The 16,435-nt window shown below is 43.0% G+C and overlaps 1 protein-coding gene across 1 annotated transcript in view; it reads right to left on the reverse strand.

Moving 5' to 3' along the window:
- The window catches only part of GNAT3 (G protein subunit alpha transducin 3), a 28,597-nt gene extending 12,484 nt beyond the window's left edge, over nt 1-16,113 (reverse strand). Inside the window, exons 1-3 of the mRNA XM_063134950.1 lie at nt 15,996-16,113; nt 5,700-5,742; nt 4,836-4,977 (exon numbers count right to left, since the gene is read on the reverse strand). Coding sequence (XP_062991020.1) covers nt 4,836-4,977; nt 5,700-5,742; nt 15,996-16,113 — 303 coding nt within the window. The remainder of the gene's footprint in view (nt 1-4,835; nt 4,978-5,699; nt 5,743-15,995) is intronic.
- Nucleotides 16,114-16,435: the final 322 nt, after the last annotated feature.

Genomic DNA, 16,435 nt, shown 5'->3' on the forward strand with positions numbered 1-16,435 from the left:
GTTCCATTGTTGTACTGCTCTAACAGTCAGGAAGTTTTTCCTGATGTCCAGCTGGAATCTGGCTTCCTTTAACTTGAGCCCGTTATTCCATGTCCTGCACTTAGAGGACTGAGAAGAGATCCTGGCCCTCCTCTGTGTGACAACCTTTTAAGTATTTGAAGAGTGCTATCATGTCTCCCCTCAATCTTTTCTCCAGGCTAAACATGCCCAGTTCTTTCAGTCTCTCTTCATAGGGCTTTGTTTCGAGACCCCTGATCATCCTGGTTGCCCTCCTCTGAACACGCTCCAGCTTGTCTGCATCCTTCTTGAAGTGTGGTGCTCAGAATTCTCCCCCCCTCGCTTCCCTGTTCCCCATCTTAAACCTACACATGTTAGGTCTTAAGTGTGTGAGTGCCTTTTCAACATTACAAAATGATAACTAATGATTAAAAACACATTTACAAACAAAAAGCAGCAGCCACCACTACCCCGCTCAAAATCCCTCTAACAGTTGATAAATAAAATGAAGCAGGCTGAGTCAGATGCTTGTTTCAAGAAAAAAAAGTCTTCACTTTCCATTGGAACATAGATAAAGAGGGAGAAGAAGACCCAATCTCTTGGGGAAGGGGGTTCCACACATGAGCCACCGAGAAAGCTCTCATGCATTACCACCAGCTATGCCTCTGAACGCAATGGCACGCCTAAGAGGGTTACAACTAGGGGTGTGATCTGCTCCGATTAGGAGCGTAGAAGCAGTAGCGGATTGGCCTGCTCCGCCTTACCCAGAGGCGGAGGAGGAGCGGACCGCGGACCCCCTAGAAGCAAGGCGAAGAGAAGCGGCCATTTTTCGGAGCTCCTAGTTCAGGCGGAGCGCTCCGGTCGCCATCTTGAAAACATTTCACCATAGGATTGCATTGCGGCAAATAATCGCGCATAACTACGTTCTTTTTGAAGCTATCGTTCTAGAAATTCTTGTGCTCAGAGAGTCGTGGATGGGGGTCATTTTGAGACCACTCTCACCTCTCTGCGTTGTCTGGGTCGCGTGCTATATTTTTGTGAAAATCGGGTCAACCGCGCGGCTCAAACGGCGTTTTCGGCTTTTCGCCCATAGGATTGCATTGAGGGAAAGACTCGGGCATAACTGGGTTGGTTTTTAAGCTATCGTTCTGAAAATTCTTGTGCACAGAGAGTCGTGGATGGGGGTCATTTTGAGACCACTCTCACCTCTCTGCGTTGTCTGGGTCGCGTGCTATATTTTTGTGAAAATCGGGTCAACCGCGCGGCTCAAACGGCGTTTTCGGCTTTTCGCCCATAGGATTGCATTGAGGGAAAGACTCGGGCATAACTGGGTTGGTTTTTAAGCTATCGTTCTGAAAATTCTTGTGCACAGAGAGTCGTGGATGCGGGTCATTTTGAGACTACTCTCAACTTTCTGCGTTGTCCGGGTCGCGCGCTAGAAGTTTTTTAAAAATCGGCAGGAAAAATACCTTTTTCAAAGGGCTGAGGGGCAGAGTCAGCTCCCGGTCATGATCACATGATCCCAAAGTTAGAGGAGGGGATAGGCAAAACAGGTAACTTGGGATTCTGGGAAACTTCTCTTTCTTCATCTGAACGGGCTTTTCCCAGTGTTTTTTAAAACAGTAGCCCTACCAAATGCACAAACACAACCTGAAATCATATACTAAGCCAAGAATAAGAGATAGAAACACAGCACTGCTCCCCACCCTAACTTTGGGGAACAACTGAAAAGATGTGGTGCAAGGGGATGAGCTCCCCTAGGGCATCTCATTGTGGACGTGCCCCCACTCTCTCCTGCACTGGAAGGCCATTAGAGCCTTCCAAAGAGAGTAAAACGGTGGAGCAATGCCTATCATGAGTTGAAGTGAATGTTCACTTTTTAGTGGTGGAGCGATGCCTGTTATGAGTTGAAGTGAGCGTTTACTTCTTAATCTCAGAGCTGTTGGTGGCTGTCTTGAGTTGAACTGGCAGCTGCTTCCCCCTCCCCCGGGCACGTCCCCCTATTGCTGGTAAAAGACAGATATAGCCTTTTTTAAAAAAATCTTCTTGCTGTTTATTGAGCAACACTGCTGCTTTTAATTCCACCCCTCCTTTGTTTATTTATTGATTTATTCCATTTTATATGCATTACTGGCTTATCCTTGGCTCACTTCCTTATGCCCCCAGAAATGCCAGCTGCATGCCTGCCTGCCTTCCCTCCCTCCTCCCCTGCCCACCTCGCAGGGATGTTGTGTGTGGGGTGCCCGATTTTCAAAAATTCGCCAAAAATCAGGGGATGATGGGATTGCTTTGAAACTTGGCGTGCGTGTGTATATCCCCATGAGGTGTCATGGTGCCAAACATGAGGTTTCTAACTTGAACAGAAAAAAAGTTGTATAATTTTTTAGCTTTCAATGCAAGCCTATGGGGGGGGGGAAACGGAGCTCCGGATCCGGATCCGGAGCTCCGGGCGGAGCGGAGCGGAAGTGGGCAGAGCGGGGGCGGGGCGGAGCGGCCCGATCCGGAAAATGGCGGATCTGCAAGTGAAGCGGAGCGGGGGGTCCGTGCACACCCCTAGTTACAACAGTTGATCTTAAAAGACGGGCATGGGGGGAGATGGTCCTTTAAGTAGCCAGGTCCAAAGCCATTTAGGGCTTATAAGGTGATAACCAGCATCTTGAATTGTGCATGGAAATGAACTGTCACCCAGCACTGCCGTTTGCCAAGTGCCCTCCAGATGCCACCTCTGAAAAATGCTGTATAACATAACATAACATCATTGCAGGAGCATTCAGAGCTGGGCAGGCAATGGCATCTATCGAAAAGAGCTCTGTCACTATTCCATCGGGCATAAATTAAAATGGGGCAGGGCAAGAAATCTCCGCCCTTGACCGCCAACACTAAACGCTCCCCAAAAGCTGTAGGAAAAATCCCTCCCAAATTGAAGAAATGGCCTCTAGGTTGCCATCTGTGAATGGGGTGGGAGGCGTTTTATCTCAGCCTTGTATTAGTAAAAGAAATTGTGTTCTCAAATTGATCTTGGGATGATTTTTCATTAATAACATGCTGAGAGACAATCCAATGCTTGTCGATTCAGAAATAAGTCCTGTTAAATCGGATTTATTCCCAGCATTGCATTTTCAGCATCCCAGCAAACTGAAAGTTGGAGACACCTTTGAACCTAGAAAGTAGAGAGTGTATAAGTCCTAAAACCTCCAGCCCAATACAACACCATCATCTACAATATAATGATACTAATTCTGGCCTACTCTTGTTGCAAGGGCTGCATAGGAAAATGTATGTGACTTTGTTTGACGAAGATTCCAGGAAACTAAAAATACTAGCATTATTCTGACATTGCATTTTCATAGCTATTGACAATTTTTGCTACAGGCACAGATGTATTTACCACTTTTTTACCAGTTTTATGAGATCAAGGAGTTAATAATCCACTGTGATAAGAAGTTGACTATGGAGCAAGAATACCCAAAAGGAGATAAGTCCCTGCAATTCAGTTCAAGGTATATCAGATGAATTGTATCAAACAGTAACTTACAGGAAGCACGTTACAAGTAGAAATGACATGTAACATTCAGACATTGACCTTTGAGATAGAATACAGGCTAATCTGCTGAAATGGCAGCTTCCAAAATATCTGATAAAAGATAGTATTGTGTATGTGCGGGTACATATTTATCTATATGGAAGTCACATTGGGTTTTAGACGTAAGAAACAGAGGTCTTCCATGGTAAATCGTGCTGTTTTGCACAGTTCTGCAGTGTACATTGGCTCTTTATTTTATTGATTTATTAATGTTTGTTTATCTAAGGCATGTTTAGCCCACAATTGTACTCAGATCTGCACTGCATCTATTGTCCTCCTAGGACAGCCTGTTCTTTGCTGCGCTGTTCCTCTTTTCATTGTTCTCTTCTGTAGTTTCTCTTCTCCTTTTCAGTGTAAACTTAATCTCTGACTCACTATCAGGATAGCTGATCAACCTTCCATTTAAGTGACACCCATAATCAAATTTGCACAACTCAACTTATGTTAATGTTCTATTAAAACGCAGTTCAGAATGATAACTAAATCTCTCTCTGCCTTTTTGTCTCCATTCTGTAAACTCATTGTGGTGTCTATGGAAGGCCACAGTGCTTTCACTTTTCCATTAGAAGCACTTTTGGCAGTTCACATGTGCAAGAGTTCTTGGGTATGTATGAACATCAAACTGCCCAGCCCCATATGAATTATAAGACCTTTTGTCCTCATGCACAGGAATATAAATATAGGAATTCAGTGTTGCTCAGAACAATGATAGCTTGGACAAGATGACGGCAGTTCCTAATCTGCCTAGCAGATGTGAGTAGAAGAAAGTTCTTGATAGTGGGAAATGGGCGGGGGGGTAGTTCTTTCTGCTTTACTCCTATTGTTGCCTCAATCTTTGTTACCCCTTGCTTGTTTGTTTGACATGCAGAGAGGCACTAAGCAACTAGACAGAGGCATCTGCTGATCTTCCTTCTCTCCACCACCATTGACAAGGCTCTTGTCAGTGGGTCTCTGCTTAGGTGTGGGCCCTCTGTGCCTAATAACCATGCCCACCTTTGACACCAGCCCTGATACATACTCGCACCCAGTAATAGCACTTATAGTAGTAATCATGCAGAGTAGGGAAGGAGTATTCTCCCCCTCTCCTTTCTTAGTATGTCTAGGCCAGAGGTTCTCAAACAGTGGTCCATGGACTTGTCTGGTAGTCCATGAAGTGATTGACACTGAGGCTCTAAGATAAGGATTCCAAATATATGCCCTGGCACCAGCGATGCAACAATGAAATCGTTCTTCTTGTGAGAGGCATTGTACTCACTTTGCTTTGTGGATTCCCATATTCAATCCCTAGTGTGGACATCGCCTTTACAATAGCCAGAATGGATTGTAGTGTGTTGCTGTAAACCACAGACCTGTACTCTCTGCATTCCTGATCTGTGTAGCCGTTTTTGTGGATGATCCTAAGAAGCAAAAAGAAGAAGGCAATTCATAGCAGAGCCTAAAATAATAAAAAGAGGAGAGCTGGCAGGGTTCTAAAACTGTGCACTGGATGGCAGTTGGGAACGCACAGCCTGTTTCCAGGCAGAATTGCACCCCAGCAAACTGTGAAACAGCTTTTTGGTGGGCTGTCAGGAGCCCAATTCTGCAGGGAAATAGGTTTGTTTCCCAGCAAGTTTGCTGGAATTTCAATGGTGGTGATTGCAGCGGGGACCAGGGGGCTGCACATAAACAGCCATGGTGACCCATGTGCCCCACCCATGCTTTAGATAAATAGAGAAGCATAACAAATAATATTAGGGTGTTAACTAATATGCAAAGTGATACATGGTAAAATCTTGCCATTGAGAAAGTGCCATATTTGCTTGGGTGGATAAATACCCTGAGCATTCAATATGGCTTTCAAAACAGGGAAATATCCACGAAAGCTTTAGGGAAAGGTGTTCATTTTCTGTATCCCTTTAAACAAGTGACCCTTGACTTCAGACGTACAAGGCTCTTCAGACCATAAAATCTTGGACAAAAGATCTAGCTGTAAACCAGCTATATATACCACTGCTTTTTGTATTTTAATTTGTATGTTGGCATTAGAATGTCGAATTGTTTGAATCCTTTCTCCCCTTTTTCATTATAGTTAACAAGCCGTTTGTTCTATGAAACGTGACATGAATATTGATGCACCTACTTCATTTGTTTCACAATAGTGCTCTTCCCTGATTCTCCAGCTCCTGTGGACAATGAACATGGACAAATGTGTCAGATGCATAATACGGAATTAATATCTTCAAAAGTAGCAAAAAACACGTGGGAAAATAACAGGACAAAGGAAGAAAGTAATTCATCACAGGCACATACTCAAAAGTGGCAGCTTTATTTGCTTTAAAAAAGCAGGTTTAGGTTTTGGAAAACAGAATGAAAACCTTTGAGGAATTACACCTTGACATTATCGTCCACTAGCAAAGCTTGGTCCCACCAATGTTAACTCATATATGTCAATCAACAAAAGTGGTCAGATAGACAGATGGGTAGTACATATATTTAACGGAAAAACATTTTCTAGTGAAATACAATATAAAGGTGTGGTTTTTCAAATGTTTCAAATATATAAGTAAACAAAGATTGGAGAAAATTATCCCTTCAGGACATGAATCAGCAAAAACAACAACAGAACAATTCCCACAACACATTTATGTTATTTTATTTGTTACGTTTCTATACTGTCCAATAGCTGAAGCTCTCTGGGCAGCCCACAACAATTCAAGTCGTAAGACACAGCAGAATAGAACATAATATCACACCTTTTAAAGTTTAAGGCTATAGTATAAAACAAAAATAAAAACCAGCAGCAGGGTGAAAATCTAAAAACATAATAGCACATTAAAAATAGAACAGAAGGATTAAAAATCCTGGGAAAATAATAAAAAAAAGGCCTTCACCTGGTGCCCAAAAGGCCACAACATAAACTCCAGATGAAGCTCTCTGGAAATGGCATTTCACAACCAGCGTCCCACAATACATTCCCCACAAATTCATGTAGCACATAATGTTAGGGGGAAATGGGATTGTATCAACTGATGCGCACATTAGCTACACAGCCTGGTGACTGCATTTAGCTTCAATCTGAAGGTGTTCTACACTGTGCTCCTTCACAGTGATCCTTGGAGGGTGGGGACCTATGTATGCTATGTTTATGGTTAGGGTAGGCATGGTTGGGCATCTTCTGAGGGCCCACACTCCAGAAGGGGGCCACTGACAAGAGCCCCCTGGACCTGCTCCATTTTTTCACCATTGCAGTCTGCTTGTTTACCTGCCTCTCACTGTGGCCCAAACATTGGTGGTACTGGTGGTGGTAAGGAGGAACAGTAAATGCTACTGCCAATCTGCTGTCTGCTTGTTAAGCAAGCAAGCAGAAGCAATGAGACAGAGGATGAGGAGCAATGGCAGCTGGTGATGATGGTGGTGAGATGGTAGACTCACCGGGGGAGGGGATCCATTTGCGGATGCCTTGCCCAAGGGCCCTCCAACATCTGGATCCAGCTCTGATTATGATGCTCTTTAAACCACTGTGACATTGATGCTGCTGCCCAAGTGATGCACCATTAGCACCAAGAACCTCAGGGTTCTGCTAACTCTCACATATACACACTCAGCATTGCAGCATTTGCAGCTGAATTGCTTCTTTTAAAAAGAGCAGCCGTATGAAAAGTGATCTGGACACTGGTGTCCTCTGTTTCATAAGAACCTCAGAAGAGCTATGCTGGGTCAGACCAAGGGTCCATCTAGTCCAGCACTCTGTTCATATGGTGGCAAACCAGCTGTTGACAGGCAGGACATGAGTGCAACAGCACCCTCCCACCCATGAGCCCCAGCAACTGGTGTATATAGGCTTACTGCCTCTGATACCAGAGATAGCACATAGCTGTCAGGAGTAGTAGCCATTGATAGCCTTCTCCTCCAGAAAACGTTTCATACATGCCAAGCCATGACTGGATGTTTATCATTTAAGGATTGCAACATGCAGGTTTTACCCCACAGCGGAGTTTGCAAGGAATCTAACCATGGAACCCATTTAGTCTAACTCTGTGTGGACATGGTTTTAGGCTGGACGGTCCCCATGTTCTTTCCAGTCCTGTACGCATATAATTTTTAAGGTAATGCTAATTAGCGCAATAGAACTAACCCCACCCCCCAAAATATAGATTTCAGTAACATTTCAATATGAGTTACATACAATATGAATGACACATTGCATAAATGAAGTGTAATAAAAAAAACACTGCCTAGAAACTTTATATGTTCCAGAATGCTACGACCAGACCGTTGACTGGAGCCAGTTATAGGGAGCCTATGAGTCCCTTCTTACAGCAGCTCCACAATTCAATGTGCTGATTGTGACCTATAAAGCCTTATATGGCTCGGGACTGGGCTATTTGACATACTGCCTCATCCCACACAAGCTTGCCCAGGTTTTGAGTTCTTTGGGGGAGGCCCTTCTCTCAGTACCACCACAATCAGAGGCATGTTTGGTGAGGATCTGAGACAGGGCCTTCTCAGGGGCTGCTCCCAGGTGCTGGCTCCCTCTCTGTAGTCCTTCCCCCAGCAGGCAAATACATTTTTATTCCAGAAGGCCTTTGGCAAGTAAAACGGTCTGCTGGCTTGGGTGCTGCCTATTGTTGTGCTTTTTAATTGCATTTTAATGCCTTTGATTTATGATCGCTTTAGTCATGCTTTATTTTAAACGTTGCCTTTTATTGTTGTGAGCCACCTTGAGAGCCATTTCCTGATAGAAAGGCAGAGTGTAAAATAAACAAAACGCGTGTAATAAATGCCTGGTGGTTTTGTCGATTTGTTTGTTTAAAAAAACAAAATGAAATGAAATTAAAACTACCATTGGGAAGCAGTGAGCAGAATTGCTATTAGGGTGAAGGTTAAATATCCCTTTCTCTTCCTCCCTGCTCCCAGCCATTCTCCTATTCAAATGATCAGCCTGCTGTAGCTGCTTTTAAACTTTTATTTGTTTATAGCATGTAATTTGCCCCTAATTCAAGCAATAATGCTAAACAGGCAAACATATGGAAAGTATTCCCTAAAACCCAAAGCGAAAGAGAAAAGTACGGGTGACAAAATCAGTGATTATGCAAAGTTGGTTGAAATGGCCATCTGCTAACTCCCTATAAATGATGACAACTTTGTCAACAACCGGCTTTTGCATCTGGGACTTGCAAATGTGGAATCAGTGTCCGGTATCTCTTAAGTGCATTTCTGAACAAACCAGAGCCTCTCTCAAACGTCTTTGGCTGCGGTGTTTTCCCTATGGAGCAGAAAGTACTCATGAGAACCATATACATGCAAAGTATAGGGAGGGTTGGAGGTTCACAGTGAAAATAATAAGCAAATGAGGTCACTGTATCTGAAAGGCAAAGCTGGGGTTCAGGAAGGGTTAGACACACTCCCAAATTGTGCATCTGAGCACACTAATGTACGATATATATACAGGGATAGAAAGTGATCATTAACCTTATTTATTCACAAGTATACCTGATGCATCAACCTGCACAGTCATAAATGGCTCTCTCTCTCTCTCTCTCTCTCTCTCTCTCTATCGTGTAGTAGTGTGTTTTGGGCACTCTGCAAACATTTGATTATTCATACTACTGCCTTCCTTTTTTTGAATGAGCACACTAATGTGCCATGAAAACAGTGCTGCTATGCAGTTAGCAAAAGCCAGTTAGATAATTAAAGTCTCCCATGGGCCCAGTAAGAAAATATAAACGTATTTTTCAAATAATTTAGGAGGAAGAGGGTATCTTGGTGGGCACCAAAGAAGGTGCCTGGGAACATATTGGTGTTTGCAGGCACCATACTGCCTGCCTCTGACATAAGACTTTTCTACATGAAGCTTTTAGCCTGCACCTTTACCGAGGCTTCTGCTTCCGGATTCTTTGCACTATTAAGATTGGCTCCTTAACACGTTTCCGCCACCCATCCCCGCTCTCTTCCTTTCTTTATATTCCATTACACAACCACTGTTGTGTAATGGAACTGTGATATAGCAGAATTGATGTGGTATAGCAGAATTGCACACACTAGGTTTCTATAGTGCCATTCACACTAGAATTTCCTTATTAGGAAAACAAAACAAAACACAATCATGGTTGCAAAGCACACAAGAGGTCCTGGAGGATGACGACGTTGAGTAAAGGGCTCACAAACTACCATGAGTGAGGAATCATGAGTGCACAATAAAAGCCTCATGTAGAAAGGCTCATAGAGGCTGCCCACTATATCTGTGGGTGATTTGTAGGTTTCACCTTGCCAAAGAAGGCCAGAAAGTGATGGAGACAAATGTAATTCCAGCACCTTGGATAGGGATGGACCTACTTTCAGTTGATTCCGTTCCATTTCTGCATCACTCAGAAAAAATGTATCCACTATATAGTTACTCCTTATCTCTTGTTCCGGAAGTTTAGGCTGGAATCACTGTGACTCCCCTCTTTATGGTGCCAATAAATATTCAAAAAATTCATCACAGGCAACTTTCCCTCCCCACTGCCTGGCATTGATTGTGCAGGGCGAAAAAGTTCTGTGCACACTACTTAAAAGAAAGATCAAATGGCCAAGCTACCAACGTGGAAGCAATGATAATTCCATAAGAAACACCATCATGTGATGCCTCCCCCAGAGACAATATTTATTTCATGGTAAATGAAAATACTGGCAAACTAGACTCTCCAACTTGAGTGGGTTCTTTTAAATCTACAAAAGTAACTTTTTTTCTCCTTCAAGCCTGCCAATGGCATATTCAATTGTAAGAGATCCCTTTCACAAATATTATTTTCTTTTCATATAAGCAGGGCTTCTTAGTCACTAGGTGCTGATCTTTTCCTGTTGATGCTTTACTGCCCTGGTTATTGCTAAAGGAACAATGCTGACATCTGGTCCTTAATACAGCGAGGAAACAAGATCTGAGGATGCAATAATAATCCCTCTTTATGAAGCTCAGGGTAATCCTAGTGAACCTTTTGCAGAATTAATTGGCCTTTGGATCATTCCTAGCCTACAATATTTTCTATGCTCTGCCATAATAATAATAATAATAATAATAATAATAATAATAATAATAATAATAATAATAATAATAATACCATTTATACAAAATCTCAAGCTGAGTCTGGAGGTCCCTGGTTGTTGTTAGCATTTTTACTTTTATCCTTTACTTTTACTTTTACCCCACTTTTATCCTGCTCTTCAGCTGAAAATGTCTCCAAGAGTGGCTTGCAAAACTCAATAATAAGAGAGTCCGTGCTCTCAGGCTTAAAATCAAAAAGACACAACACAAAAGGTTTGTTAGAGGGGTGAGAAAAAGCAAACTCAGGCCTGTGCTCTTAGTTACAGTGCTCTTATAACACAGCTCACTCCTATGCATGTCTACTTAGAAGTAAGTCCCTCTGAGAAGTAAGTCCCTACTGGCAGCAGTGGGCGCTGGCGCTTCTGATTTCGGTGGAGCTGTGAATCCATTCCACGTTTCAGTCAGAACCATCCAGAACTCTAAAGGAGCTATCCAAGGTGCAGAACCTATTTTGGGGATGGGTTCAGCACCTTGGATAGCTTTTATTTTTTAGAGTTTTGGCTTGTTCTGACTGAAACTCAGAATAGATTCACAGCCCCACCGAAATGGGAGCCACCAGCCCCCATTGACCGGGAGAGGCAAACCTGGGTCTGCCCCCAAGTGTTGTTGAAATAGATCTCCTGTCACCGCCAATCATTAAAATCCAACAACATTTGGAGGGCCACAAGTTCACGACCTCTGAACTGCACCCAGTGTAAGCTTGTATAAGATTGCTGGCTAATGCTATAACCCCATGTCCACTACCCTGGGAGTGAGCAAGCGCCATAGAACATAGTGGGCCTTACTTCTGAGTACTGGACTGTGCTCTTAATCTTCTTTTCAGCAGGGAGGAGAGGGGCAAGATCCCTAAAGCTGCTCCTGCTCTGGCTGATCAATGGGGCTGGGTCAGTTCCCATCTTGCTGGGAGGCAGAGGAGCAACCTTCCGGCATCTCTTCTTCCCCTGGATTATGGCAGGCTAGACCAGGGGTGCAGAACTTTCTTTCAGCCCAAGAGACACATTCTGTTTTGAAAAAGCTTCCTGGGGCCCCATTCCAATGGTGGGCAGGACCAAAGATACAAGGGGTCTGCCCAGAAAAGCAAAAATACCAGCATATTTTAACTCAACACTCTTCCTGCCAGTAACTTAGCCTCATTTCAGCCTCTCAAATGGGGGCAAATTGCACAGAAGTTAGAAAACCACTAAAAAATTGGAGGTCAGAAGAAATGGGCATGTCCTTCTGGAGATTCCCAGATGATCAGATAGGGTCCCTCAGAGGGGCCAATCTGGTCCCCAGGCCTGAGGTTCTGCCTTTCCACCCCCTAGGCTAGAGTGTCCTGCCCTTCAATTCTGCAGCCCCAGGGCAACTGTCAGTTGGTGTTGACAGCATATTCAAGTAGTTTTACAAACATGAAAAGAGTCTCAATGACACAGGTAACCAAGTTGTTTAGGTGGCTTACGCACACTACTACACTGCCACTGAATGCAAGGAAAATCTGGGAGTTCCTGATTGGGGAATTCTCCAAAGAACTAGAACTTCCAGAGATGGGTGACACCATGGAACCAACCATATCAGGAGACCTGGGGGGAAGCTGGGCTCTTAGCAGAGAGGACCATGGACCTATCCCTGAAGGAGGAGGGGAGTTCTGTTTTAGAGTCAGAGACTGTACAATTACCTAGTCCAAGAGAACCTGTAAGAAGGAATTCCTCCAGAGGAACCTTGTTCCTCAGGAGCAAGGTTCGTAATTTACCACAGCTGAGCCTTGGGTGGGTGGGGCTCAGGAAAGATAAGTCCGCTTGCTCAATCTAGCCTTTGTTAGAAACAACATAGTTGCTGCAGCTCCTGTATCTTGTACCTTGACTCTTCTTTGGCCTTCTGAGTTATTGACCTTTGGCCTTCTGAGTTATTGACCTTTGGCCTTCCACCTGACGCTGTTCTTTGGGAACTCTGATTGTACTTGCCTGATGTCCCATGTATTTCACCTTAGCTAGGTTTATTACTTCTCTCTGAAAAATCAACGTTTACCCAGTAAACTGTGCTTTATTATTAGCTTGTTTTGACTTCTTGATTGCAATTAGCTTTGTGTTTGCATAACCAAGAGCTGAAGTTAGTTGAGGCAGGGCAATGAGGGATTTTGAGGGAAGGGAAAAGTTTAACTTAGGGTGCAATCCTATGCATGTTTGGACAGAAATAAATCCTACAGCTCCAAGCGTTGGCTGGGGAACGCTGGTAGTTAAGCTTAGTTCTGTCTAAACATGCATAGGATTGCACCCTAAGACTAATGAAATATACTAGGAGGCTTTCACACATCCTTAGTACTACTTTTGGCATATGGAGATCATAAACATAAATGAAAGTGTTTGTTACTAAAAATCATGGCATGAGTCTCTGGACGTTAGCTTCTTTCATGGCAATAAGAGAATCAGGGTAGAATCCACCAAAGTTTTCTCGCCCAAGTTCAGCTGAAATGAATGGGCACAGAGCAAGAGCACATGCATAGTTCCCATTCATTTCAACTGAGTTTTTGCAAACGTGTTTCCTGGTGGAATGTGCCCGTAGACATTTCAGGATTACACTTAGCAGCTTTTGAGTGAAATACTTTGCTGAATTTCTTTCTTTTCTTTTTCTTTTTGGCAAGTGACATTTGCATTTCCCCTCACTCCATCATCCATGAAGTGTTTTAATCAATAAATTGACACAACTTTGGAAATGTTACAACATTAGTGAGTGGCACCTGGTAATTTTTACTATTAATCAGAGAAACCATTAAAATATTTACAAGTACTAGAGATTAACTTTTTACAAATATTGTTTTAGTTCGTGTGTTATCAACTAGATGACATGACAAAAAGTCATTGTAATTATGTAAATGTACATTTCAAAACCTGGGAAGCCATCTCAATTAACATCCCAAGCAAGTACATCTCTTTTGCTCTACTCAACATATCTGTGTGTAATTGGCCCATTTCCCATGGGGAAACACATCAGCAGATGCATATAAAGCTCAACTAAAAACTTTTCTTTTTCCTAAAGCTTTTAAAACTTGATGTTGTGCAGACTTCTACTGTTACTTTCTACTGTTAGTTTTTCCCTACCCTGTGCCTGCTTACCCTACCCTGTGCCTGTTTGCATTCTCTTTCCCTCCTTATTGTTTTACTATGATTTTATTAGATTGTAAGCCTATGCGGCAGGGTCTTGCTATTTACTGTTTTACTCTGTACAGCATCATGTACATTGATGGTGCTATATAAATAAATAATAATAATAATAATAGTTCCAGGGGAGCAAGGCGGCAGCCCTTTCATTTCAGTGCATTATGTATCTTATCCAGCACTGCAATACTTAGGCGGTCCTGTGTGCATCCTGGAGATTGGAGTGACCTACAGTTACAGTAAAAAAAAATAGCAAGAGGGGAAGGTAGTAATATATCACAAAATAGAAAAGATAATTTCTCAGGTGCCTGAACAAAATATGTTATTCTACCTGATGTGTTTTGGAAGAAATTTCCTTCCTTGGGGGGTTGCTTTAGATACATCGAAAATAATCCTTCCTATGTATATTCTCTCTTGAAATGCACCATGTTTTCTGTTTTGTGCTATTTGGTCTTTATTTATTTATTCAATTTATATCCCACCTATATACAAAATACCCTGGGCGGCATACAAAGCTAAAAACAATTTGAACAGGATGAAACAATCCATAAAACAATACAGCATAAAATAACATATGACAGTCAGCAGTAAGATTCTAAAAAGGGAAGGGCTGCCAGAAAAATAGAATCTTTAATGCCTGCTTAAAGATATTCAACTCCTCCACAAGATACGTAATGATTCATATGTCACTGAGTGGATGAAACTTCTCTGGAATAAGATCAACTCTCTGGGCTTATGCCCTGAGTCTCTATTAATGATGGAAGCAAAACAGGCCAAAACCCTTTTGTTTCAAAGGGTAAGAGACTGTGACCTACAAGTTTTAAGATCTGCAGCAGATAGAACTTGCTCTCCTCTGTTCTTAGGCATTAACCTGAGTTATGGAATGGCAGAAGCGAAATATTTTTCAATACCTAACATCCCTAAATATCGGTGTGCATTAACTCTGGCAAGATTTAATGTCCTGCCATCTACTCTGTTACTGGGGAGTTTTCAGAAAATCAGTTTTCCTGATCACTTATGGTCATGTGGAAGCAATGATATTGAATCGGTTAACCACGTTCTACTCTGTTGCTCTTTTTATAGAGAGATTAGAGAGAAATTGTTGCTTGACACTAGGGGTGTGATCCGCTTTGCTTAGAATCGGAGAAGCAACAGCAAATTGGGGTGATCCGCCTCCTCCTGAGGTGGAAGAGAAGCGAATCAGGGGGCTGGAGAAGCATGGTGAAGAGAAGCGACCATAAGCGGAGCGCTCCTCTTTTCGCGGAGCGCTCCGCCCGCCATTTTGGATTTTTTCACCCATAGGATTGCATTGCGGAAGAGATTAGTGGATAACTTTTTTGTTTTTCAAGCTAACTATTTGAAACTTGGTGTGCTTAGAGAGTTGTGAGTAGGGGTCATTTTGAGCCTATTTTCAGCACTCTGCGTGGTGCCGTTTGCTTGCTATAATTTTTTAAAAGATAGGGTAAAAAAAGTGGGAGAAATACCTTTTTGAAGTGCTGAGAGGCAGATTCAACTCCCAGCCATGATCACCTGATGAAGCATCCTCCAATCCCAAAGTTGGAGGGGGGATAGGCAAAACGGGATACTAGTAACTTGGGATACTGGGAAACTTCTCTTTCTTAGTCTGAATGGACTTTTCCCAGTGTTTTTTAAAACAGTAGCCCCATCAAATGCACAAACACAGCCTGAAATCATATACTAAGCAAATAAATAACAGATAGGAAACACAGCACTGCTACCCACCCTAACCTTGGTGAACAACTGCATAGATGTGGTGCAAGGGGATTAGGTCCCCTAGGGCATGTGGACATGCCCAGTGCACACACTCCTGCTCTTGGAGGGTCATCCGAACACTCCAAAGCTTAAACAGTCTAGAACTTCAAGAAGCTAATGCCTGCCATGAGTAGCACATGACCAGATGCCAAGAATACTCATCTGGATACACATCCACTTCTCTGGCAGAGAAACCCACATATCTCCCATGCTGGATTCTGTGTGTGGATCTGCTCCAGAATTCTAAGTGCTTTGTGATTTGCAGCCCGTGTCTGCAAATAAAAGATCGCACACATTTTCTGATCATCCCCCTTCATTATACAACCTTCAACCCACAATTAAAATAAGCCCAAGTGAAAGAGCAAAGACTGGCGTGTCTTTCGACTTTAAAAGCAACATCTGCAATGCATGTCAGGATGAACGTGAATGAAAGAATATATCTATTTACCCAATAAGAGCAACTTGACTGTCCTGGCATCTCTCACTGCATCTTCTTGGAGTCTTTTTTCGAGTTCCCGGGATCTTCTGGCTGATTCTTTAGACTCAGAGCTGACTCCGCTGCCCATATTGTGGAACTACGGGATATTAGCTTATTGTCCCAGCAAGCTGATGTCGAACTGCAAAAAGCCCACTACTCAAAATTGGGCAGCACAGCAGAAATGTTCCAATCAAGCTTAGAATTCCCTATTCCCCCTTCTGTCTGCAGTCTCTCCCTTCACACTAAGCAGTGGCTTCTGATCCGTCGTGTGCCCCAGAGGACAGGGCAGAAGGGATTTTGTAGATGCCTAGGAAGCCAGTTTGTTATGATGTCAGACATGTAAATGCACCACATTGCTGTTTTACCTTGTGACAATCATCTCTACAAGCAGAGCCCAGAAGGAAGTCGCT

Source organism: Elgaria multicarinata, chromosome 9, assembly GCF_023053635.1.
Source record: "Elgaria multicarinata webbii isolate HBS135686 ecotype San Diego chromosome 9, rElgMul1.1.pri, whole genome shotgun sequence".
Classification (NCBI taxonomy): domain Eukaryota; kingdom Metazoa; phylum Chordata; class Lepidosauria; order Squamata; family Anguidae; genus Elgaria; species Elgaria multicarinata.